Source organism: Thalassophryne amazonica, chromosome 10, assembly GCF_902500255.1.
Source record: "Thalassophryne amazonica chromosome 10, fThaAma1.1, whole genome shotgun sequence".
NCBI lineage: Eukaryota > Metazoa > Chordata > Actinopteri > Batrachoidiformes > Batrachoididae > Thalassophryne > Thalassophryne amazonica.
In genome coordinates, this window is record NC_047112.1 from 62,962,688 (window position 1) to 62,990,568 (window position 27,881).

Below are 27,881 nucleotides of genomic sequence, written 5' to 3' on the forward strand. Positions count from 1 at the left end.
GAGAAGTTGGAGCCAGATTGATGAAGAGTACTGTTTGTCACTCATTAAGTCCATGCCTCAGAGACTGCAAGCTGTTATAAAAGCCAGAGGTGGTGCCACAAAATACTAGTGATGTGTTGGAGCGTTCTTTTGTTTTTCATGATTCCATAATTTTTTCCTCAGAATTGAGTGAGTCCATATTTTTTTCCCTCTGCTTGGTCTAAAAAAGTAACCGTTACTGACTGCCACTATTTTTTTTCCTGATTTCTTATAGTGTTTCTTAAAGCCAGAAAGTTGCCATTTGAAATGACTTTACTTTTGTGTCATGTCTGTGATGTGCTTTTTTTCTACAAAATTAAACAACTGAATGAAAATCCTCCGAGGCCGGTGATTCCATAATTTTTGCCAGTGGTTGTAATAAATTATTAACCTCACTTGCACGGTCTGTACGGGGATATCAGCCCGACGTGTTGTCAGTACCGACTGAGCATAGCAGGGTCCGTGCGAAAAACACGTTGGTCTGATATTTCATCGTACAGACCTCGCAGTCAGTTAATAATCCTTTAAAATTTTGGAGGTTATCCGAAATACATTCTGGATCTTAGATCCAGAATAATACTTAGCACAGTGCAACATTTAATTTACAAACTTGTGCGAGGATTTGGTGAGCAAATAGATGATGTCCTAGAAAAATGAGGGGTTTTATTTTGAACTTGATCATACTGAACATATTTTCCACAACATATGTGGCCTTTCCCTACATATGTTTTAATTTCATTTATATATGTGTTCTCTTAGTACCTGCTAGTAGAGATAGGTAATTTGAAAGATGATTTTCACAGTGCAAAATCAAGCAAGTGTGTGTTCTGTTTAATATAAATTGATTTTCTAATGCTTTGGAGGGAGATATAATTGACTTAATCAGGGATGAGAATGGGTAAAGAAAAAATCTCTGAAAATCACCGGGGGTGCGGGGCTCGCCGCAGGCCCCCAGCAGGGTCCAGGGGCAGCGCCCCTGCTGGGGGCCTGCAGATTTTGAGCATTTTAGAGGCATTTTGGGGCCACTAGAGAGACCTAATTTCATGAATTTCCATTTTATATTTTTTGTATGTTGGGGTATGTGGAAACCTGACTGTAATAAAAGAATCTGTCTGTGTAGACCTTCTTTCAGTGATACCTGCTTAGTGCTGTAGCGTATGTACTTACTATGAATGCCAAAGCATTGGACAGATATTACTGAACTTGCCAAAACTATTCTTTAAGTGTCTTTCCCTAACTTGCATATAAGCTCTGAAATATACAGAAACTTCATGCAAGTATGTGTACATCATTTAAATCAAAACAACATTTGTGGTATAAAACAGTGACTTTATTAATATTTACATGTGAAATGTATGCTTACAAATTACTGCCCCATAATAAATTCTGAAATCACACCATGAGCGCTTGCAGCCCAACTACTTATGCCAGTCAACAGCAAAACCCCACAGGAACATACAGCATAGTAAAATTAAAAAGCACACAGCCTATGCACCAGCTGTACCGCAGTCTATGAAATTCACCAAAATAAAACATAAAAATAAAATTGATGCAGGCCGATTTCGGCATGCAGACAAAATAGATTGTCATTTTTCAATGGTTTATCTATTAAAGAGTAAAAACTGAAGGAAATCAATTGTAAAGCCTGAAAGAAGTTTCTGTAGGAAGTATTTTAGCCATCAGGTCAAGTGAGAGGGGGAAGTGTTGGCTTTTTAAATACTTGAAAGACACTGGACTCATCAAGAGGATTTAGTAGAAGAAGGGTTTGTTTGTTTTTCCCCACACTGGTCACATTTTCTGAAAAAGCATGTTTTGTGTCAAAATAAAGTCTATATATATATATATATATATATATATATATATATATATATATATATATATATATATAAAGTTAGCGGTTTTATATGACAAATTTTGACAAAAATCCATATAGAAACGCTGGTTTTGCAGCACTGAATTGCATTTCAGTACGTGCACAGCAACTGCAACACACTTAAAAATTTCAGTGATCGTAAACACATTTAATTGCATGAATAGAATTATTGGACACGCACCTGAGCACCTGATGTTTGATCACTGACCGGTATGAGTGCTGTGGGCTTTGGGGCTCGCTGTGCCTCTTCGGCGCTCTGGACCCGGGCAGATTAGTCCGTTTAATATTTAATTTGATGACGTTTCTTCCTCTTGCAGTGTTCCTCCAAGGTTTTGTTGATGAAATCCGAACATAGTGTGCGGCGGGCTTAACCGGGGAGCTCAACCTTGCGGACAAATTCCCCGAGTCTTGCCTTTATCCACGTCCCGCTCCAAACATGTACACTTAAACCTTTTTTTTTTTTTTACACCACTACCGATGTCTTTAAAGCGGTCTTCGTCCTCTCTCATGGTAATTTTGGCCATGTTACAGACGCAGCTCAACAGAACAAACTTGCACAAACTCAAAATGTCCATGTCCGGGTACTTTCAGTGACTTTAGATATAACAGAGATTGATTCGCTGAAAGTTCGCTGTTGTAGAAAAAGTAACCAATGACGTTGCGCGTTTTAGCTTGCAGTTTCGGCAGCGCTATTATGGTTCCAATGCATATGAGGAAAGATTTAACTCACACAGATAACCTGTGCTGCACTCCCCCCCTCCCCCTCCCGCCCCAGTTTTTTCAACAGATTTACACTAATCTCAGAAATGGGCCAGAAACCCAGAAAAATTCTGAAATCAGCGGATCCACGGAAAATTCCCATCCCTGCTTAATTCAAATAAAAGTCACCTGCCTTGTCTTGTTAAGAAACCTTGTCTTCATTTGAGTTATTTTAATAAGATACAAGGGACATAAACGCAAAACATTGTTGAAAACTATAAGAATTTTACCTTAAGCTAACAAACTAAACTATACTGCTCGAAGCAAATCTTTTTTTGGTCTCATTTCAATTCTTTATCTGCTACATTAAGGGGGAGAACCAGGCTTATTTCAAGATGACTTATCAAGTAAAATTCATTTAGTGCACTGGAAGCTAAATTGATATATTTCAAGCAGACATTTGCTTATATACAGAAACGTCAAAGCTGGTGCATGAAGCAACACACCACTGTGCTTGTTTAGATTTAACTGTTTAAGTTAGGGATTGCAGGTTCAACTTACACCTGGGTCATCTTGTTCCATTTATCAGAATTAAGATTTGTTGATAATTATGGTATCTCACTTATTACTTGCAGTAGCGAGTCTGATCTCAAGTAAACCTATCTAAAAACAAACATTTTCCACTTATTTCAAACTTTGGAACATGTATCAGAGCCTACTTCTTTCTAGATTGGAACCATCTTACTTTAAATATTCTTGTCAAGAAAAATTTTACTAGTATTAAGACAATTTCTCCACATGGTTATTTCTCATATTTTATCTGAGTTTTTTTCAGCACAAATCATCAAATTAGTGCTTCTTGATACATATGAATTTATAAAAAATGACCCACAACTCCTGGTAGGCGACAGGCTCCTTTGCACTGTACCTGCTGTCTTCTCTTTCAGTCAATGTTTGCACAAATGCATGCACATATACACAACAGCATACAATACTCACACAGACATTTGCCATAATTTAGCTATCTCATCAGGGCATGGAGGACACCCCCATGATTTAATCAGACGGACAACGATGAGTATTCACAGTGTGTTGAAAATCACATTTGTCTGTCAGTGATGAACGGCTTCTTAAAGCTGATGCTTCCCTCGTGTCTACGCGCTGAGCCACACGTGCTATCAGTACTGATTCAACAAAAAGGTCTGCTTTACACCAATTCTCCTGCTTAAGAAATACAACGTACAGATCCAACGCTGACCGCAATGCATGTAGATTTGTAAATGAACTATTACTTTTTTATCTCTCCATTCAGTTTCAATCATGTCCATTAAGATTTGTTGGATTTGTGTTGGATGAGTCGTAATGAACCCCAGCGAGGGCTAAGACGGTACGAGTCTGGTACTGGCAACTGGCATGAAATATGGAACAAGGTGATCCAAGTACTTCATTATAAATATATATATATATTGCGGGCTACACAGGAGAAGGCAATCCACATTAGGAATTGCGAGCAGGACTCGAAGAACAGTTTGGAGAATGTGTGAACATGCATGTTTGCACCTTTACACTGAGGTTTTAGCGGAAGCTGTCAGCTCATGACCTACACACAATGTGTTATGTGTTTACGTGTCTGTGTGGTGGAGGGCGGACAGCAAGAAAAATAAAAAGGGGGATGGACACTTTGTTGTGATGATACTGTGTGTGTGTGTGTGTGTGTGTGTGTCAGAGGCAGTCAGCCTTACCAGCAGTAGTCCAGAAGATGCGGGGGCAGTACAGGGATGAAGATGTGCTGCCAGTACATAGGAAAGAGCAGAGCAGCTGCACCGTGGACACATGCAGTTAACTACAGAGAGAGAGAGAATAGGACAAACAGCTTAGAAGGCAAGACGCCAAGAAAAAGAAACATATAACCTAAAAGTTGATGAGAGCATGCCAAACATAAGTTCATTCTGCTCACTGGTTATTGTCACTGGTAGGCACAGTTCAGCTAAGCAGGTAAGAACTTATTAGCAAAGCTAACTTTTCCTTAGCAGATTAGCTTTTCAGACGACTTTGGAAAAAAAAACTGTGAACCAATTAGCTACTATTAGATTTAATTGCACTAACTTTAAGTCATTTACAAAAGTGTGTAAAAAGTGTGCTCTTGTTGGAGCTTACACAGTAACCCAGGAAGCAACATCAACAGATTGTATGAAGGCAACAAGTATCACCTCAAGAAGATGGAGGAGAGAAGGTCACACCAGAGTAAATGCAGTAATTAGATTATTAAAATGGTTTCTATGTGTATATATTTTTATTGTGTAATGTTTGTTAATAATTGTTCATATTTTCTGTACTCTGGTGCTACCTCTGAGGACCTGCTGTACCGGATCATCGTGTTGAAGAAAGAGCTGAGGCAAAATGCAAGACTCTCAATTTACCAGTCGATTGATCCTCACCTATGGTCAAGAACTTTGGGTAATAACTGCAAGAACAAGGTCATAGACACAAGCAGTAGCAATGGGGATTACTCTGTCGGGTACCTTGGTTTACACTCAGGTACAGGTTGAGAAGCTTGAGTAAAGCTGCTGTTTCTTTCCACTGAAAGGAGTCAGCTGAGGTGGTTTGGGCATCTGGTGAAGATGCTCCTTGGTCGTCTTTCGAGGGAGGTCTTCCAGGCATGTCCAACTATAAAGAGACTTCACAGGAAACCCAGGACTCAGTGCGGGGATTATATTCCCCAACTCACTTAGGATTGCCTCAGGATTTCCCAGGAACAGTTGGAGGACTTGGACAAGGATGTATGTCAAATGGAATTACTGTTAAATGATTAAATGAACAAATGAAATTAATGTAGTGTTGGTCATCATCTGATGATGGCATGCTAAACCTTTTTAGGAAGCTCCATATTTATATGACAACATATTTGTTGTGTTGTGTCCTGTGTCCATGTTTGTGTCCTGTGTTTGTGTTCTCAGTGTCTGGTCCCCTCTTTGTATCTCTGGATTGTTCTTTATCCCTTCTTGTGATCTGTCTTTTGGTGTGTAGGCGTCTGTGGTCATGGTGTTATGTCTGTGCCCTCATGTTGGTATTCTTTGTGTTTGATCCCTGTTTGTCTGTCGTGCTCCTCTGTTACCCCCTTCTGCCTGTTCTTGGTTTTGCTTTGAGTTACCTGTGGATTTCTATTTCGGCACCTGTCACGGTTTGTTTGCTCATGGTTTTGTTTCTTTATCAACTGTAGTTTGTTATTCCTGTTTAATTTCAGTGGTCTGACTTTGTTGGTATGTTTTGGGTAACTTCTTCCTGTGTCTTGATGACTGTAATTAACCTCGTTCCTGCTGGCTTTGTGGTTCCAGAGGGGCCGTCTGCCCCTACCTCTGAGGACGCCGATGTTCCTGAGGAGCTGGCAGGCTTGGACCCTGGTGGCTTTGTGGTTCCAGAGGGGTCGTCCGCCCCTGCCTCCGAGGATATCAGCATTTCTGAGGGGACGTCCGCCCCTGCACCCGATGACATCACGATGGGCCTTCAGTCCCACTGCCTGAGGACATTGCTGTTCCTGAGGGACCATCCACCTCTCTCCCAGATGACATGGCCTCCTAAGAGGCCGGCCAGTTCTGCGCCCGTGGACATCGGTGTTCCTGAGGGCCCATCCGGCCCTTTGCCTAAGGTTGTCAGCATTCCTGAGGGACCGCCCAGCCACCTTCCTGGCTCGGCCGTGGACTCCTGTGGGCCACTCTGCCACCTTCCTGGCTTGGCTGTGAATGCCTGTGGGTCGTGCAGTTGCCCTCCTAAATGTATTGTGGACTCCTGTGGGCCAACGTTTGCTCATCTGATGTTGCAGTGGGTTCCTATGGGCTGTGTGGTCCACCCTCCTGAGGCTGCAGTGGACTCCCGTAGGTCACACAGCTGTCCCCTTGATTCTGCTGTGGATGCCAGCTGGCCGCATGTCCTCCATCTTGTCACCACTGTGGACTCCTGCCAGCCACATGGCTGTCCTCCTGATGCCACTGTCTGCTGCTGTCGGCTGCATGGTTGTCCGACTGACTCTGCCATAGACTCCAGCCAGCCACATGGCTGGCCCCCATACCCTGCCTACAGCTCCTACTGGCCGTCCGGCCGACCTTCAGACTTTGTCTGCGGTTCACGCTGGCCACTCGGACGACCTCCAGACTGTGTCTTTGGCTCCTGCTGACCATTGGGTCCTTTTATCGATATGTGTGGTGTATAATTGACATTTTGGTGTTCCTCCATTGCTTGTCAGCGGATCCCGCCTCCCACTCCCTCTGCTCTCCCTGGTTCTGTTTTTTACTGGGTTCTCTAGATTTTTTTTGTTGTTGTTTTGTGGTTTGGTTTTGTCTCATTGCCCATCCTACTGTTGTTGGTTCCTCTGTTCTGTGATTGGGAGAGGGGGGGTTGTTTTTTGCCTGTCTGAGCCGACCCTTGACCCTTCAGTTTCAGTCCTTGTCCTCAGACTGTGAGGATTTTATGTCTGTATAACTGTCTTTGTCCGTGTCAGTATTTTGCAGTTTAGTTTTCTTTGTTATTGTAGTCTGGCTGTTACTGTGTCTTTTCCCTGGGTTTGTTTGCTTATGGTTTTGTTTCTTTATCAACTGTAGTTTGTTCTTCCTGGTCTGACATTGTATGTTTTGGGTAACTTCTGCCTGTGTCTCAACCCCAGCTGTTGTTGACTGTAATTACCCTTACCTGTCATCTGTTTGTGTCTTCACCCCAGTGTGCATTGAGGCCTGAGTTTGTCCTTGTGTGTTGGCCAGTTACTTCATAATGGTTACTCTGGTCTTTTCCATAGTTTTAAGTATTTATGAGCATTTTGTCCCCTCTAGTTTTGTAGCTGTATTTAGTTCTTAGTCATCATTCAGGTCTGTCCCTTCCTCATGTGGTTTTGGTGTGTGCTTTGATTTTGACTTTCATTGTTTTCCCTAGTTGTTCTTCACTTGGATTGTTGGACTGTTTTTGCATTTGTGTTGAATAAATCATCTGTGATTGCACCTTACTTCTTCGTTTTGTGACTCCCTGCATATTTGGGCTCTTTTGCACAGCAAAACTAAACAAAATAAAATTTGTAGCACTTTAGGTCTGATTTTTCAGGGTTATAGAATTAATTTCAATTTATTTATATAGCACCAAAATACCAAAATAAGTCACTACAAGGCACAAGGATAAGGTCTAACCATACCAACCCACCTGAGCAAGCACATAAACAACAGTGATAAGGAAAAACTCCCCCTGATATTTTTTGAGGAAGAAGCCTGAAGCAGACCAGACTCAGAAAGGTGACCAACTGCTTTAGCCATACTAACAATAACAAAAATAAAAAATAAAGTACAACAAAGAATTGTCAAATATGCAAACAAAAACAGAAAAAGACCCCCCACCCCCAAAAAACAAAACTAAATAAAACAAAACAACAACAACTAAGCTAAATTCATAGAATAAAAGTTGGTCATAGCTTCAGCTAAATGTTTCAGTGGTTTCTTGTGACAAGGATCACATTTTGGTGTTTAGGTTTTACCTCCACGTCTTTTTGTTTCTGGTATTATTCTCTGTGTTATTCGGTCTCCTGAATTATTATCTGTGTATTATTATTACTCTCCATGTTATCTGAGCAATTCTCCCCATGGTAAATAATCTCTGGCGCATTTATGTTGATGTTTCTGTCACATTCGTTTTGTGTAACTTAACTTCCTATTTCTACACTTCCGCATGTGACTGTTTGGTGACCTATTTAACCACTGTTAGTCACTAAGCACTTCCTTGTCACCAGATTGTATAGGTTTGTCCGGCTCTCTCGCATTACATTTACAGTGATTCTTCCAGTGCTTCTGACTCTGTTACACACCCTTCACTACCCTTCAGTGTTTCTGGTTTTTGCCTGTCATCTTGGATCTGTTGCTTGGTATGAATATGCTCTGTTACTGCAACCCTGTTCGTTGAATAACCCTCTTCCCTCTGCCTCCCACAGAAATATCTTTCTGTGGGAGGCAGCATTTACATTTTAAAATGAGTGGTGCATTGTGAAGTGCAAAATACGACAATGGAGACCTCGGACTGTAGAACAACCAAAGCCATATATCAAGCAAGAATGGGAAAGAATTACACCTACAAAGCTTCAACAATTAGTGTCCTCAGTTCCCAAACGCTTATTGAGTGTTGTTAGAAGGAAAGGTGATGTAACACAGTGGTAAACATACCACTGTCCCAGATTTTTTTGAAATGTGTTGCAGGCATTCATTTCAAAATGAGCAAATATTTGAACAAAAACAATAAAGTTTATCAGTTTGAACATTAAATATCTTGTCTTTGTGGTGTATTCAATTGAATATAGGTTGAAGAGGATTAGTAAATCATTGTATTCTGTTTTTATTTACATTTTACACAATGTCCCAACTTCATTGGAATTGGGGTTGTACAAATGTACAACAAAGCAGAATTGATACTTAAGAGTTTTTTGTATTTTGTTAAAGCTACAGTGTGTAGGATTTAGTGTTATCTAGTGGTGAGGTTGCAGGTTGCGTTATGCTGCCACTGGTGATGATTTATTTTCCTTCACATTCTTGCTTCTTTGGTAACTGTGATTCATGCTCCTTTGTCTTCGGTTATGATAAGCAACATGTATGAGCCTCCATTTCATAAAAAGGTTCTCAATCTTCTTAACCTGCACAACCAGTAGACAGGCACAGGTGAGCAACCACTGATTCCACCTTTTTTTATTTATTTATTTAAGTCTTCCAGTCCTGCTGAAAAATGTTTGCGGAATACATAAGTACGTCCCTGTTGGACAGCTGTATCAAGATGGCAGTGCAACATGGTGGCTGCCATAAAGATATAAAGAGTTTATTCTAAGCTTGTGAAAACACCAATTAATGAGCACAAGTGTATGAATGCTGTGCTCAGTTTCTGGTAACATTCCTAAATCCTACATACTGGAGCTTTAAGTTAAAATTATATTTCACACAGGCTACTTGTTGCTATACTGTAAAATACATTGACTTTGCATGTAATTAAATGTGCAATATAAATTGAATTTGCTTTCCTTGCAGTTCACCATCAAACTCCTTTTGCAGCCCAAACAGTAATGACAGCATCATTAAAAATCAAAATCACCCCGGGCATAATGACTATGAAATTAAAGAGAAAACAATGGAATAATTAACCCCCTTTTTGACAGATAATGAGAAGCACCCACATGGATATGGCACTCTTTTTCTTAAGGAGTTCACTACATTGTATCATATATAAAATTAAACTCATTGTTGGGAAAGTGTAAGTACACGGACCCACAACAGGGGGCGCAAATGAACGGACAATGGAATAGGTCAAATAACACACTTTACTGTTGTGAATACGCACAACAAGGACAACAGATCACAATAAAGAGACAAAGTCAAATTCACACAGGTGTCGTGTGGGCAGGCTCGAAGATAGGAGACACCTCTCCAAAGTAGAACCGGAACCACACGGTTTCCTCCGCCACCAGACCCCGGGAATACTGGAGCCGCCAAGTCCCGAACTCCCAGGTGGCCACTGCCTCCGCGTGTCGGACCTGGTACTGCTGGCGAGGAATAAAGAACAGTTAAAGGAGGGCGCGTTCGCACCCAGGAATCCGAACGACAGGTAAGCTACCTCCACCTCTCGTTGGGAAGTTCTCTCAGAGTAATGCACAAGTTACAAAGATCACTGTTAATCAGCTAGCAGAGTACGTTACCTTCTCGGTAGAAACGATATCTCGGCAAAGAGGTGGAGACGTCGTCCTGCTGATATACTCCTGCCGATCGGATGATTGGTAACAGCTGTTGCAGGTGATGCGTGACAGCTGTCACCCTGGCTGCTCCTGTGAGGCGGCTATGCCCTCTGGTGCCTGGAGCCCACACTCCAGACAGGGCGCCCTCTGGTGGTGGGCCAGCAGTACCTCCTCTTCTGGCGGCCCACACAACAGGACCCCCCCCCTCAACGGGCGCCTCCTGGCGCCCGACCAGGCTTGTCCGGGTGGCGGCGGTAGAAATCGGCCAGGAGGGCCGGGTCCAGGATGAAGCTCCTCTTCACCCAGGAGCGTTCTTCAGGTCCGTACCCCTCCCAGTCCACCAAATACTGGAGGCCCCGGCCCATCCTACGGACATCCAAGAGCCGGTGCACAGTCCAAGCCGGCTCGCCATCGATGATCCGGGCAGGAGGTGGTGCCGGACCGGGAGTACAGACGGGTGAGGTGTGATGGGGCTTAATCCGGGACACGTGGAAAACGGGATGGATCCGCAGTGAGGCCGGAAGCTGAAGCCTCACTGCGGCTGGACTGATGACCTTGGTGATCTTGAACGGACCGATGTACCGTTCCTGCAGTTTGGGGGAGTCCACTTGAAGGGGTATGTCTTTTGTAGACAACCACACTGCCTGCCCTGGCCGGTACGTAGGGGCCGGGGTCCGCCGATGGTCTGCATGGGCCTTTGTCCTCATCCGGGCCCGCAGCAAGGCAGAACGGGCGGCACGCCACACCCGACGGCACTTCCGTAGGTGGGCCTGGACCGAGGGCACACCGACCTCTCCCTCAACCACCGGAAACAAAGGAGGCTGGTACCCCAAACACACCTCGAAAGGGGAGAGGCCGGTGGCTGACGACACCTGGCTGTTATGGGCATACTCGATCCAGGCCAGATGGGTACTCCAGGCCGCCGGGTGCGCGGCTGTCACGCAACGCAGGGCCTGCTCCACGTCCTGATTGGCCCGTTCCGCCTGCCCGTTGGTCTGGGGATGGTACCTGGATGAGAGACTTACCGTGGCCCCCAGTTCCCGGCAGAAGCTCCTCCAGACTTGCGAGGAGAACTGGGGACCACGATCGGAGACGATGTCTGTTGGGATCCCATGCAGCCGGACGACGTGGTGGACCAGGAGGTCCGCTGTCTCCTGGGCCGTCGGGAGCTTCGGGAGGGCCACGAAGTGGGCCGCCTTGGAGAAAACGGTCCACTATCATGAGGATGGTGGTGTTGCCCTGGGACGGCGGGAGGCCCGTGACAAAATCCAGGCCGATGTGGGACCAGGGGCAATGGGGCACGGGCAGCGGCTGGAGCAGTCCCGAAGCCCTGCGATGGTCAGCCTTGCCCCTGGCACAGGTGGTGCAGGCCTGGATATAATCCCGGACGTCGGCTTCTAGGGACGCCCACCAAGAAACCGCTGCCAGACAACTGCCACGGTCCTTCGCACCCCTGGATGACAGGAGGAGCTTAGAGCCCGTGACAGAAGTCCAGGACTGCAAGCCCTAGCCTCTGGTGGGACGTTAGAGTTTGTTCTTCGGCCCAGTTCCAGGGTCCGGGCTTCGTGCCAGGGCCTCCCGGACGGTTTCTCTCTACGTCCCAGGTGAGGGTGGCCACGATAGTGGACTCCGGGATGATGGGTTCCGGTGGATCCGACAACTCCGCCTTGACTTCATCTTCATGTACCCGGGACAATGCATCCGATTTCTGGTTCTTGGTCCCGGGACGGTAGGTGATCCGGAAGTCAAAGCGGCCGAAGAACAGTGACCAGCGGGCTTGCCTGGGGTTCAGCCGCTTGGCGGTCCTGATATACTCCAGGTTCCGGTGGTCAGTGAAAACCGTGAATGGCACGGACGTTCCTCCAACAGATGTCTCCACTCTTCAAGAGCCTCTTTCACCGCAAGGAGCTCTCGATTGCCGACGTCATAATTCCGTTCAGCCGGGGTCAACCTGCGGGGAAAAATAGGCACACGGGTGAAGGACCTTATCGGTCTTTCCCGCTCTGGGAAAGCACAGCCCCTATCCCTGAGTCCGAGGTGTCCACTTCAACCACTAACTGGCGACTAGGATCGGGCTGCACCAGAACGGGTGCAGACGAGAAGCGTCGTTTCAACTCCTTGAACGCGGCATCGCAACGATCCGACCAGGTGAAGGGGACTTTTGGTGAGGTCAGGGCTGTCAGGGGGCTAACTACCTGACTGTAGCCCTTAATGAACCTCCTGTAAAAATTAGCAAAGCCGAGGAACTGTTGCAGCTTCCTACGGCTAGTGGGTTGGGGCCAGTCTCTCACCGCCGCAACCTTGGCCGGATCAGGAGCAACGGAGTTAGGGGAGATGATAAACCCCAGGAAGGACAAAGAAGTGCGGTGGAACTCGCACTTCTCGCCCTTCACAAACAGACGGTTCTCCAACAACCGCTGCAGGACCTGACGTACATGTCGGACATGGGTCTCAGGATCCGGAGAAAAGATGAGTATATCGTCCAGATATACGAAGACAAATCGGTGCAGGAAATCCCGCAAGACATCATTAACCAATGCTTGGAACGTCGCGGGGGCGTTTGTAAGACCGAACGGCATGACCAGGTACTCAAAGTGACCTAAGGGGGTGTTAAATGCCGTCTTCCACTCGTCTCCCTTCCGGATCCGAACCAGGTGATACGCATTTCTAAGATCGAGCTTGGTGAACATTTTGGCTCCATGCAGGGGCGTGAACACAGAATCCAACAAGGGCAAGGGGTATCGGTTACGAACCGTGATCTCGTTCAGCTCCCTGTAATCAATGCATGGATGTAGTCCGCCATCCTTTTTACCCACAAAAAAGAAACCTGCACCCATCGGGGAGGTGGAATTCCGGATCAACCCGGCAGCTAGAGAGCCCGGATGTAGGTCTCCATTGATTCGCGCTCAGGTCGTGAGAGGTTGTACAGCCTGCTGGACGGGAACTCAACGCCTGGAACCAAATCGATGGCACAATCGTACGGACGGGTGGGGGGGAAGGGTGAGCGCCAGATCCTTGCTGAACACGTCCACAAGGTCATGGTACTCCACCGGCACCATCCCTAGATTGGGCGGGACTCTGACCTCCTCCTTAGCCTGGGAACCGGAAGGAACCGAGGAACCTAAACATACCCGATGGCAGGTCTCGCTCCACTGAACCACTACCCCGGACGGCCAATCGATCCGGGGATTGTGTTTTAACATCCTGGGGAACCCTAAAATCACACGGGAGGTAGCAGGAGTCACGAAAAACTCGATCTCCTCCCGGTGATTTCCTGACACCACCAGAGTTACAGGTGGTGTCTTATGTGTGATTGGAGGGAGTAGGGAGCCATCTAGTGCCCGCACCTGCACAGGCGAGGTAAGCGCCACCAGAGGGAGCCCTATCTCCCGGGCCCATCTGCTGTCTAACAGATTCCCCTTCAGAGCCCGTGTCCACCAGTGCTGGGGCCTTCAGGGTTAAATCCTCATAAAGGATTGTAACTGGGAGTCGTGTGGCAATGTGGGTGTGTCCCACGTGAATGTCTCGGCCCACCCCTAGCCCAGTCTCTAGGGGCGGGCGTTGGTGTTTAACCGCTCGGGGCAGTCTCTTACCTGATGCTCAATCGAGCCACAAACAAAACACGCTCCGCGGGCCAGCCTCCTCTGTCTATCTGGCGCCCTGAATGTGGCCCTGCTTGTGTCCATAGCTTCGTCAGCAGGGGGAGCTGTAACCACACGGAGCGTAGGGGCCGTGGAGCGTGGGGAGGGCGGGACGCAGTCGGAACCGGAAGGGAGAGGGACGGCGAGTGCCCGGCCACGCCCTTCGTCTCGCTCCCGACGGCGTTCTTCTATCCGATTGTCTAATCGAATAACGAGATCAATAAGCCCATCTAAATCCCGCGGTTCGTCCTTTGCCACCAGGTGCTCCTTGAGGACCAATGACAGTCCGTTTACAAAGGCGGCGCGGAGGGCAGTGCTATTCTAGCCGGACCTCGCAGCCGCGATGCGGAAGTCGACTGCATAGGCAGCTGCGCTCCGGCGCCCCTGTCTCATTGACAGCAGCACGGCTGAAGCGGTCTGTCCTCTATTTGGGTGATCGAATACTGTTCTGAACTCCCTCACAAACCCATCATATGTCAGAAGGAGCCGTGAATTCTGCTCCCAGAGCGCTGTAGCCCAAGCGCGTGCCTCACCGCGAAGCAGGTTTATTACATAAGCTATCTTGCTAGCGTCGGTCGCGTACATGACAGGACGTTGTGCGAAGACGAGCGAACACTGCATCAGGAAGTCCGCGCACGTCTCCACACAACCTCCGTACGGCTCTGGAGGGCTTATGTATGCTTCCGGGGAAGGTGGGAGGGGGCGTTGAACGACCTGTGGAACGTCACTGTTACGCACAGGGTCGACAGGAGGGAGAGCCGCAGCGGCGCCCTGAGGGCATGCTTCCACCTGTGCGGTGAGAGGACGTTCTCGAGAGGACGTTCTGCTCGGTTATTAGATCCAACCGAGCCGTGAAAGCGGTGAGGATCCGCTGCAACTCACCGACCATTCCTCCTGCGGACGCCTGTGCGCCCTGTTCTTCCATTGGCCGTTCAACAGCCGGTTGACGCCCCTCGGGATCCATGACGTTGGCCGAGATATCCTGTTGGGAAAGTGTAAGTACACGGACCCACAACAGGGGGCGCAAATGAACGGACAATGGAATAGGTCAAATAACACACTTTACTGTTGTGAATACGCACAACAAGGACAACAGATCACAATAAAGGGACAAAGTCAAATTCACACAGGTGTCGTTGGGCAGGCTCGAAGATAGGAGACACCTCTCCAAAGTAGAACCGGAACCACACGGTTTCCTCCGCCACCAGACCCCGGGAATACTGGAGCCGCCAAGTCCCGAACTCCCAGGTGGCCACTGCCTCCGCGTGTCGGACCTGGTACTGCTGGCGAGGAATAAAGAACAGTTAAAGGAGGGCGCGTTCGCACCCAGGAATCCGAACGACAGGTAAGCTACCTCCACCTCTCGTTGGGAAGTTCTCTCAGAGTAATGCACAAGTTACAAAGATCACTGTTAATCAGCTAGCAGAGTACGTTACCTTCTCGGTAGAAACGATATCTCGGCAAAGAGGTGGAGACGTCGTCCTGCTGATATACTCCTGCCGATCGGATGATTGGTAACAGCTGTTGCAGGTGATGCGTGACAGCTGTCACCCTGGCTGCTCCTGTGAGGCGGCTGCGCCCTCTGGTGCCTGGAGCCCGCACTCCAGACAGGGCGCCCTCTGGTGGTGGGCCAGCAGTACCTCCTCTTCTGGCGGCCCACACAACACTCATTGTCTCTTACTGGTTTAAAACCAGCCTCCCCCCCTTGACATCCAGTCTCATGAAAACCCAGCTATAGTAATGACCTGCAACACGCACACACGGTGGGAGGAAGAGGCGTTAGCTCATCCCCCAGATTAAAATAACATGATTAAATATGGAAAGAGAACAGAGGTCTGAGGGGCTCCTGCGGGACTTCATTAGGGCAAATTGCCAAAGAATGAAACATGAGTTAGCCAAGAGAGACTGCGGGCTAGGCCAATACCGCCGGGACCCCGGAGCAGCAGCCGCTGTTATACTGCTGCAGCTTCACAGTCAATGTGTGAAGTGGACACACATCACACACACACATGCGCTCACGAAAGGCTACCAGGAGACCCCCTGCTTACTGTCACACGCAGTGTAACAACTGACCGGCCAAAGCGAGTAAGCTTGGCGGCTGAAAACCGCTGCTGCCAAAGAAATAAGAAAGCGGACACCACCCAAACATAAAGCCTGGACATCTGAAACACAAGAGTGTGCGTTTGTGTGTCTATTTGCACATACTGTGTCTGCCTCCCTGAATGTTTGTTTTAACTGCATTCATTTTTCATACAGCTGAAAAAAAGCAATGATTTCTTTTTAAATGTCTCTGAAAATCTCTCATATACCCAGTCCCACAATAGTTAGGACTTAATCAACATTTAATTGGTGTCTTGCTCTGTGTATCTGCATATGCATATTTGCGCTGCCTGCCATCTTCAAATAAAACACAACAATGCCACGCTCCTGTCAGGATTAATTCTCTGGCAAACAGCTTGCTTTTTTTTTTAAATTCTGAAACTAAATCAATACTATGAATATTAATGTGTGAAAGTGAAGCACTTGGTGGATGAGCTACCATCAAAACCAGTGCACACCCAACTCCCTTCTGCAAAGCGATGACAGTAAAGGGTCGCTAAATCGTGATGAAAAGAGGGGAGTGATCTGGGTGCAGGCGTGTGTACCCCCCCCCCCCCCACACACACACACGTGTCACATGCACGCCCACTAAGTGGACAGCCTACAGGCGAGAGTATTCCTCCTCTGGGAGTGCGAGACAAGCCCCAGCCATTCGCTGGTACCAGGAGGTAATGGCACAGAACACCTCGCTAACCAACTCCAATTATCTCCACCAGGCCTCAAGGTGAGCCCCCCCCAACTGGTATGATTTACTCTCAGGTTGAAAGGGAAAACAGGAGTCTCTGTTTTCTTCTTCTTAGGATAGGTGGCTGGCTTGGGGGAGCTGGCTGACAGAGGATGGGTGGGTGGGGGGGATCCTGAAACCAAGATAATGATTTATAACACAAATCTAGATTTCTGTTTTCTTTTATTTGCTAACTTTAAAGCAATGGAGGTGGTTGTGCGCCAAAGATAAGGCAACGTTCAGCAGATAACTCCAGAGGAATAGCTCACATATTTGCGTCTCTAATTCAACTTGTGGCCTTGTTCACATTTTATAACAAATGAGGCAAAAAGTAAAAAGGAAGATAAAGTGTGTGTGTGGGGGGGGGGGGTCCACCCTGATCAGTACGCACACACTTTTTTCTTCATTTAGAAGGGGGGGGCTTCCCGCAGAGTGGGTCATGAGAGGCTAAGGCTGATAAAATATTTGCCAGGCTGATAAATAATAGATGAGTGGAGCCAAATGGCTTACACGCTTCACAAAAGACCTGGTTGCTTAATATTCCATTCAATGGAGAATCACAGATACAGTCCCCAAGAACAAATACAGGATTAGGTGCTGGGTCCAGTCCTCAGGGACCAGGCTCTGCCCGGTAATGAGGGGCTGCTGCCTCTGTGCATGTGTGTGTTGCGTCTTGGCTCTGACAGAAGCTAAGCGATTATACAGCGACAGCCTGCTTCAAAAAGCAGTCAAGGTCTTTGGTTCTGCCCTGAGAGCTTCTTAGTGCTCTGTAGCCAGACAGAAAATGCCCACACCAACACCATGCTCCCCGATCAATTCAATTAGATGAACGGAGGTGAAACCCACATTTTGTGTGTGGTGAGTGAGTTGGTAGAGAGAGATGTTGGTAGAGAGAGGTACTGGTGTCAGACCTTTGTATTTTGTTTTAAAAAAATACAAAAGGTCTGACACCAGCATAGTTTATCGCGAGCCCCATGTGAGTCATCGTGATCTTTAGGCAAAAAAGTTGGCCAAAAACACAATTGTGAGAGGCAGATTATACAGATAGAAAAACAGGCGGCTGAACTACCTTAATGTCCAGCAGGACTTCCCAGGACACACTCAGATAACTTATACAAGACTAGTTTAAGGTACTTCATCAAGCATTCCTGAGTTATGGATATTGGTAGTAGTATTATGCAAATTAGTCACATAATAAGCATATTGTATATTTGTCATACTAGCATCATCATAATACCACGGTGAATAGTTTTATCACCAGTGTTCTTGATTAATGGCTTATATACAAACAAATGCCTTAATCAGCTTTACTAGGCAAATGTATGCACCAAACGAACGTAGAATGTAATCACCTCATCTACTACCCAGGATACCTATGGGTAAGTATCAAATGTCTGCCATACAATGGTGATGATTTATCATGTTTAAAAGAGAAATAAGTTCATTTTCATAAACATGCAAAGATGTGCACCAAACAACTCTAAAGCCGATGATCTCCTTCACTGTGTACCTATGTGTACATAATTATACACATAGGTACACAGAGGTGATCAAGTAAGTGTGTCATACAATGGTGATGATTTATACTGTTTACAAAAGAAAGGCATTCATCCTCATACATATGCAAGCATATGCACCAAACAACTATTAAAAATATACAGCCAATCTACTTTGTATGTATCTGTGGTGTAGGTATTAAGTGTCTTTACAGTGATACTTCACATCCACGAATTAACAGAACAATGTGAGTGCACAAGGCACTCAACTGTACACCAAATGCTACTTGGGGACTTAAGATCTTGCAAGAAGGACTTTAGTGACTTTTCTGTCTGATGGGGGAATCTGAGTGAAGATCACCTGGTCACAAGCCCACATCTCTAACTTCAAGACCAGCACCTCCCAAATTAAACCATTTCTCCATAACCTCATCTTCATTAATATGCAACTCTCATCTATTCCCCAGGTCATACCTATGGTGTAGGTATCATGCATTTACCATGAAATGGTAATGAATTACCATGTTCACAAATTATGTATCAAGGTGTAGATGGAGGAGAAATGGCATTGGCTCATTCTAAAGGAAGAGAATGTTAAGTGTCTGAAAAGATGAATAGTTGTGAAGTTGGAATCTGAAGGGGGTGAAAATGAATGTCATCAATGCATATGCCCCACAGGTAGGTTGTATGATGAAGGAGAAGGAAGATTTCTGGAATAAGTAGATGAGGTGGTAGAGCGCGTACCCAATATGAAAGAGTGGTGACTGGACTTCAATGGGCATGTTGGTGAAGGGAACAGAGGTGATGAGGAAGTAATATGCACATATTGTATCCATAGAGGAATGTGGAAGGACAGACGGTGGTCATATTTATTTTAAGAAGAAGATAAGCACAGGGCAATGCATACAACTGGAGGCAGGTGCATACACGTGGACTACATCCAATGTAAGAGATGCAGTCTAAAAGAAATTGGATGCTGAAAGCGTGGTGGCAAGGGAGAGCATAGCTACAGTACATCAGATGTGTGGCTTGTAAGATGAGTTTAGAGGTAAAGAAGAGGAAGAGAGTGAGAGCTGAATCAAGGATCAATGATGGAAGCTGAAGGAGAAGACTACTGTGTGAAATTCTGTGAGGATGTTGAGACAGGCACTGGAAAAACTACTGCAAATGTGGGGGGAGACAGCTGGGAAGGTACGGGGTGTGACACCTGGACAGAGGAAGAAAGATGCAGGGACTTGGTGGGTTGAAGATTTTCAGAAAAGTGTAGGAGAAAGAGGGTGGCGAAAAACAACGTACAGTCAGAGAGATGATCAAAATAGACAGGAGAACAAGGAGATAAGGTGAAAACTACAGATGAGGACATCAGAACATAAATCAAAACCATGAATCATAACCCTCCAAATGTTAAAGAATAGTTAAATTTCAGTTGACCTTAAAGGTCTCATAAGACACTGACTGCTGTGTTCCACGATATGAGAAAACTCTACAGATGCTGTTGTTTTCTTAATGTTTGGATATACTTGTAGGTAATACCATTAAATTCTTGCAATTACATTTTTGAGATTCACTCATTTCCCCTCTTCTAGCTCTTTTTCTTACCATCTCTCTCCGCTCGATCTCTGCATACTCTCTTTCACATTCCTAGACTCACTTTTATTCTTCATTTCTATTCTGCTCTGCTCCATTCTCCTGCTGTCCTTCTGTCACTTCCACTGCTTCTTTATTTCTCTAGTTGGTTTGTTGTGGTATTGTACTTCTGCTCTCCCGCCCTTCACCGAGTTAGTCACCAATTATCCGCATTCTGCTTTCCCTCTGTTGGACAAACGCTGGTGTCAGGGCCCGGCACAACACAGGTGTGCCACAAACAAGTAGGTGGCACGGGGAGAGAGAAAGGAGGGTGCAAAGGACAGTGCAGGTAACAGCTAACCCCAGGCCTCCCACATACGCGCTCACGCCCTCTGACTTTCAGAGGAAGACACAGAGCATACGGCACTCACACCTGTGAGTGTGGAAGAGACACAAACAGATGCATGCATGAAGACACAAACATTCACAACATGCGCAACACTCAGAGCATTAAGTTCAACACATGGCATGGGGCTGAGATAAGTCTACTGGATCTAACGGTGGAGGGAGAGAAGACACACATACAATGCATCCATGTGGTTCATAGTGCATTAAGACACCCAAGGTGAGGGAGTGAAAGTCGAAGAAAGAGAGGCAGACAGCCAGACTGAGTGAGAGACAGATGGACAGAGAGCGCGAAAATAGGTCAGCGAAGAAGAACAACTAAGATAGAAAGACAGAAGGAGGAGGGGGGAGAGAGGAGAGAGGGGGGAAGGGAGAGAGAGAGCGAGAAGAGCAGAACACAGAAAAAGGCAGGGAAACAGACAGACAGCTGGCACTCTGGGGCATGGTGGACGGATAGCTCCTTGTTAGCATAGGCCTGACAGGCTGATGAGAGGGCTGCTGTTCAGCTGGTTGCTGGGGCCGGGCTCGGCGAGGTGGGCAATAGGCAGGGCAGAGCTTGGGCTCCAGAACTGGGGGTCTCAGGCAGATGAAAGACACGGATGGTGTGAGGAGAGTGGTGTTGGGAGGGGAGAGAGGGGGGCTCCCAACTGACTAGTTAGAGGAGAGCTGATGCCATCCTATTATACGGCCCTATGACAAGGCTGCACGCTCGCTGGCTCCCAGCCCTTGCGCCCACCGAATCTGGCCGTTTTAAACAGTTGGGACCGTTCACATCCGGTCGCGAAACAGCAAATAAGTCAACTGACGCATTGTTGTAAGAGATCATGATTATTCCTTTGCTGTTGGCTGCTTGCGAGACGCCCGGCCGGGTACCGACAGACTGACACACTGAGTTCACCGGGGCTTTAACACGGGCAGCACCTACAGCAGGCAGAATAAATGTGACCATCGTGTATGTGTGCTTCTTCGTTCCCACTTTCTATTCCACGTTTCTCTCTGCTGGCTGAGAGGCTGGACAGGCAGAGGTGGTGAAAAGCGCCTGGACGTGCTAACAATGTTACAACAATACCTTCTTTCATACATGCTGGCCGCGACAACAAGTAGACTACAGAAATATTAAATTGGTGACTGCAAGCGATGGCTTAAAAAAAATAAAATGAGATCTTTTAAGATACTTGATCACAAGACAGGAGTGTAGATAATGAACTACATGTGGATGTAGTCACAGCTAGCTTTACAATAGCTGTTTCCATTTAAACTAAGAGGTCAATCTATCCACCAGTAACAAAAAAAAAACAAAAAAACAAAAACAAAAAAAAAACACAAGGCATCACGGAACAACAATAACACGAGGGCTGTTAGTAATCCCTGTGGAGATATAGAAATACTTTTGTACTACAGCGCCTGACATATCGCTACCACAGGAGGAAGATGGATGGACAGACAGATAAGCAGATGAAGGATTGCAACGTACAAAAAAGCTTATAGAGGTAAAGGTCTGACAAGAAAGCTCTTAAAATATCCTGTCGGCATATGCAAGGCATTTGTTTAAAAAAAAAATGATGAAGCGAACATTTGTCTCCATGCTGCAAAAAACTGTAAATCACAGCTATCACCTCTACTCCCTTCCTGCTAAAAAAAAACCCACCCAAACCCTCGAGCCTGATAATTTACATCCTGTAACCTTCGTGTCACAGCACGGCGTGCTGCCACAACCCTGACCGCAGTGTGTTGGTGGCCCGATGACCTAAAGAAAGGCAGGTGAAACTCTCTGGAGAGTTTGTACAATTTGCACACATGCAGGGTGCTGTTCTCAGCTGGCACGTCACAGCCACAAGTCGATCGCCTGTGACGCGTTCTGCAACCTTTTAGCACAGATACGTACTGAAGCAGAAGCTTCTACACTACAAATCCAGAGAGGCTTTAGATGAGATCATCCCACCTCCCGTCTCATCTGCCATAAACATTTGGCTCTCCCTCATCAGCCACAGAGATAACGAGGGGCATGGTGGAATGAGGAAAAGAGGGAGGAAGAGGAGGGAAAGGAAAACAGGTTGTTTTACTTTTCACTCTCAACAGATACTGAAATTACTTTAAATTATGTGAGAGAGTTAAGACACATAATAACTGATAATTTAGGGCCTTTTAGCCATTAATATACTGCAGATATTAGACAGCCAAACAAAACCCAGCTGTAGAGTGGGCTCGTATCTTGTCAAAGTGCAGCGAGGCTGTTTGACTGCTGGATGCCAGCACAGGGAGGAGTGGAGCACAGTGCAGAGAGAACAGACTCTCCTCACAGGCATGGTAGCCGTGTCACATACATATTCTCATCACACTGTGCGATATCTTGCTAGAATACTGATTGACAGCATCACATATAACTGTGCAAAAAGGCTACAGCAATTATTTATTTATTTAATTTGGTGGTTAAAATTTAGAGGCAGCCAGTGGTGGACACAGGTAACCTAAACATTTGCTTTGATAACCACTAATCCCTTAATTTGCCAGGTTAACTGCTACAATGCTATAACAAGTCCTCGAACCATTTAGCTGAAGGTACCGATAAATGCTAATGGATAATTTTTTATAATATGAATCTAGGTTTGGCTTGTTTTTCACCTTGACTCTAAGGGTGACTTTTCATTATCAGTTTTCTGCCCCACCTGCTATCCCAATTCCAAAAATGAGGTAACTGAGCCTGACTGTCCACAACGGCAGTCAAACATGTGTCAAAATATTATAAATTATTATACATAAATAACAATTATAATAATAATGTGCATAAAAAATAAAATGAACATTTGAAATGAAACAGTATTTGCCATTCAACATGCAGTAGAAAATATTAAATAAGAAATATTAAGATAAAAATACACATGGAAATTTTTTTTAATAATATAATGAATACATTTACTGTGGCTTGCCTTCCTGGTCTGTCTCAAGGTGATGCTTGTTGCCTTTGCGTGAAGTGTCTATTTTGCTTAATGGATACGTGTATGCTCCAATAGGAACAAATGACTGTTATACCTTTGTTTTTGTTTTTTTTTCATTTAACTCACAAATTTAGCAGAACTAATTTAATGGAAGTGAATGGGTCCGAGCAAAGCGAATAATGCTTCTCAAAGTTAGCAGAAAAGCTAATCAGTCAACAAAATTTTAGTTTCACTCATTAGTTGTTAGTCTATCAGCTGAACTCTGCCCACTACTGGAAGCAGCACAGAGAATTTTCCATATTAGCAAAATATATAAATAACAATTTCCACCTAATAAAATATGACTTTTTTCCCCACAGTATGTAACATGACAAAGGTAAAGTATTTAAAATCAAAGCTTTACCCAAAGGGGTATTAAATGTTTTATAAACATATTCCACATGCAGAGAAGAACACTTCCAAGATGAGACATCCTTATGATATTTGCAACATTTTGAACTGTTTTCAGCCCTGGGTATGACTGATAAAAACCCACAGCTGAAAGAACGGACTCACAGTGCTGAGCTTGCTTGAGGTAATGATGATGCGTCGTTCATGCAGCATACTTGCATAGAGCTGGAGCATGTTGTTGACGTCCACAGCCACAAAGTACTCTGTCAGGTTCCTCTGGAGATAGATGGGAACATAAGGATATGCAGGTACATAGCACACTATCCCTGCAGAAGCTGGCTTACAGTGAAGTGTCAATGCTGCAGATTGTGCCATAAACGGAGATGCACAGTACAAGCTGCAGCACCACTAGCATCTGTGCAGTGCACGCACTCTGATCCAGTAACATCAATTGTTCGTGAAATATAGTTAAGAAACTCAGCAAAAGCATCACAGTAGAATGGAATCTACATACATCTACTCAGGATCTGCATTTAAGTACATTTTTGTGGTGCTTGTCTTTATAGAAGTCCAATTTTCACTCACTTTCAGTGTAATTTTTTTATATTTTTATGATACGCCACTTTATCTGCATTAGTAATTATATTTTAGATTCAGGTTTTGCAATTCTGCTGACATACATTCTGTTATAAATTTGTTGTTCTTATTCTTTTGACACTCCTGTTTTTGCTTGTGGTCACAAAAGCTGATCCATTATGGATCTGCAAGTTGATCTGACCAAATTTCATGTCGAATGCCCTTCCTGATGCAACTCCAGATGTACATGGGCAAATTTAATAACATAGTATGTTGTTGACCGTATCATTTCAGTAAATTACAAAATTAAACTGAGTTGATTAAAATTCCTTACATGGGCAAATTTAATAACATAGTATGTTGTTGACCGTATCATTTCAGTAAATTACAAAATTAAACTGAGTTGATTAAAATTCCTTCTGCTTCAAGCAGAAGGAATGAAAGTTGGAGCCTTTTAACAGGTCTAACAGCCTGAATGTAGGAAAAGCCAGATGTATGTGAATTTTAGTCTGAATGTGGTACTTCTGAAAGTCACTGTGACCTGCCATCTTGAAGAAGTCAAAAGTTATGGGACTGACTGAAAAAAAACACAAAAAAAACAACAAAACAAAACAAAGGAAGTGTTCAGTTTGAATCCTTTACACCCCTGGCAGTTACTGAACTTTTACATTGGAAGTATTAACAGTACTGGAGATAAAACTGAAACAAGAGGATGATGCGAGTGTGTCAACAAGTGACAAGTGTATGTGATTAAAAAACGATTAGAGAATGTTAAAAATGAAGTCCTCTACATCTTCCAGAGCCTCTTTTCCCCTTCTGTTCCATGAACACTCACACTCTCAGGGATAGTTGGCAGTCCATTGATATCCGGGGCGATGAAGTAGGAGTGCTGCAAAAACACAAACATGCAAGAGAAAGAAGAGGGAAGGTCATGAGTGAAGCGTACCATCCAGACAGAAGGGAATGAGGGGAAGAGGGAGGGGGGGGAAGGCCGATCACTTTGTTCTATGATTTATGGCTCATCTTCAGCTCTGTCTATATGAATTGCTGAGCTGGTGTCTGAACTGTGGCAATGCTTTTATCAGGCCTACAGAACAGAGAAAACTCAATAGTAGCGCAGCTCCCCATAGACACACACTGGGGTGATGTCTCCGGTGGAAAACTGAGTCTTTATTTAAGCATTAAAAACCCTGCAGAGCACCGATACACAGACAAATGTATACATGCACGTGTGCATGCACGCACGCACACATACACACACACACACAGGTTGTTTAGAGGATCACAGAGCTGCCTGTCTCACTTTGGGAGAGCAGGGCAGGTTCAGTGTTCAGATCAAAGGGGCCTGAGAGAGGTGCTGTTTGGAGACAGGTAGACAAACCACCAACTCAAACACACCATTGTGTTTCTTCTTCTCTCCCTGCCTCACTCACACACATACACACCCTTTCTTCTTGTCTATCCTCAGCGTAATTTTTTTTCCCCAAGGACTCAACACGACCATCTGTTGCTGATCCTTGCTTAATCCTCTGTAGTTGAGATTTTTCTCATTTTTCTCACGCTGACGCCACAATATGTCCACAGTATATTTTTACAATTCAGATGACTTTGGGTCAATTGAGATAACTGTGGATCTAGTTGCACTTTCAATTGGCTTTTCATACATTTGGGTGGATATATTTGAGTGGGCTGGTCAAACACATTACACAAATACTAAAACAGTAAAGCAGCAGGTGCAATATTAAGAATGCATGCAAATATGAAGAGACGTTCCAGATCAGTATCCCCACTGAACATATCAACAAAGGATTAAGAAGATTTACATACTTGCAATCACACATTATAGAAAAAATAAGTACACCAAAGAAGAAAAGCTGATAAAATTTAGACAGAACAGTACAGAAAAGTACATTTCATCTGATGTTGCATTATACAAGTCCCAATATCCTGACATGTTTCAGGCAATGCCTAGTTAAACTTAGTATTTTTGTTTAAATGTTCCATTGTGCTCACATCATCAGTAGTAAATTAACCCCACTGCTATCATATTTTCAGCTAGAACTATTTACATCCACATTGGATGGACAATGTAGTAATTGTAGCTTTTTAAATTTACTTCTTCCATTTTTAAGGATGCAAAAGTAATTGGACAACTGGTTACTCAGCTGTTACTTGAATAGGCCTGTTTTAGTCCCTCATTATTTCATTTTTGAGATTTACAAATAAGCAAAGAAAATGCCGAGTTGAACTGATGAGTGGTATCTGCATTTATAATCTGCTGCTATTAACTGTCAATATAATGTGAAACAGCTGCCACTGCCACTCAACAAAGCCATTATTTGATTGAAAAAACAACAATTAAAATCAAAGTTATCATCAGAAATACAACAAAATTTAGTGCCAGAGGCAAATTTCTTACATAGCAATCCCAGTGTAAATGGAGGACTGCGTATGGTATACAATTTTCTATTTCTTTAAAAATAGTCATTACACTTTAACACCTCAGGTGGTATGCAGTCTCACCTGCTACTACGGACACAACCATGACAAAAAAAAAAGTTTCACATATGTGCACAAAGTGGAGGAACATAAAAAAAAGCTCTACAGTCTATGGTCCAAAATGGTTTTGAAGCCTAACAAATTGTAAAAGCAATATAAATAGCATGGAAGCATTTACTTTTGCTTGTTGTTAGCACTGTAATGTTTAGTTTAAAGGTATGGTGTTACTGGGTTGTTTTTAGGATTTAAGTCAAAAATTATTTTCTTTGGAACCACTAGAACTTTATTCCTTACCATTTAGATAAGGGAATCATAATATGGTATTACCAATATAATCAAAATTCATGCTGTCTGGAAACAATTTAGAATTTCAACCCCTAAGGGAGAGAATTTCAAGGGATCAGATGTTATAACCAAAATTTGGTAGATTTGAAAGTTATTTACAAGAAATCTTATGAATGTTAACATAAGGTGGGTCACAGGTAATCTTAAAACCTCACACATGTGCACACGCGCTTCCTCCTGAAGTTAGTCTGAATGACAGATTAACTTGAAAGGCCCTATAGCTTTAATGTTGAATAAGCTAAAATATTTCACCTCCTAACACCCCTGTCACACTTTGATGATTTAACCAGCACAGGCCAACCATATTAAAAATGCTGGCATACGCTAACCTAGTGAAAATAAAACTAGTAGGACAGCTAAAAATAATGAACTAAACTGAAACACAATACAGGTGATTTGCACAGTATGCCTATGGCAATATGTAGAACACAGTAAGTGCATCACCCTGTATCTTTGTGTTCCCTATGTTTCATGTGCTAAATAATGCTTCCCTGTTGGTCTACAAATAGATGGCATTGCGATAATCAGAAGTCCTGCTCCAAAAGTCAACTCAGGCTTTTACTGGCTCTTTGCTTGCTTACCCGCTTTTTTTTTTTCTCTTTCCAACACGTTTATATAAAAACATTGAAAGTGGGTTAACTGGAAAGGCATCAAGGAGATTTTTTGAGCACAATTGCCTTTGCTTTAAACATAAATAGAAAAAAAACTTTTGATATTCAGAGAGAAAATACAGCAGTGTGGAATGGCATTAATCATTTACAAAGTTTGATTGTTTTCCAGAGGAGAAGAAACATACAGCGAGACCCAGGATAGTTTGTTTTTGTTATATTTAAAAAGATAGAGCGGATTATTTGGCCAAATTGGAAAGCCGTGGC

At 44.6% G+C, this 27,881-nt stretch overlaps 1 protein-coding gene across 3 annotated transcripts in view; it reads right to left on the reverse strand.

Moving 5' to 3' along the window:
- The window catches only part of dennd1b (DENN/MADD domain containing 1B), a 408,111-nt gene that overhangs the window by 161,362 nt on the left and 218,868 nt on the right, over window positions 1–27,881 (reverse strand). For all 3 annotated transcript variants that reach the window (XM_034180114.1, XM_034180115.1, XM_034180116.1), the window contains 3 exons: window positions 24,998–25,051; window positions 23,752–23,862; window positions 4,333–4,433 (listed from right to left, as the gene is read on the reverse strand). In XM_034180114.1, coding sequence (XP_034036005.1) covers window positions 4,333–4,433; window positions 23,752–23,862; window positions 24,998–25,051 — 266 coding nt within the window. The remainder of the gene's footprint in view (window positions 1–4,332; window positions 4,434–23,751; window positions 23,863–24,997; window positions 25,052–27,881) is intronic.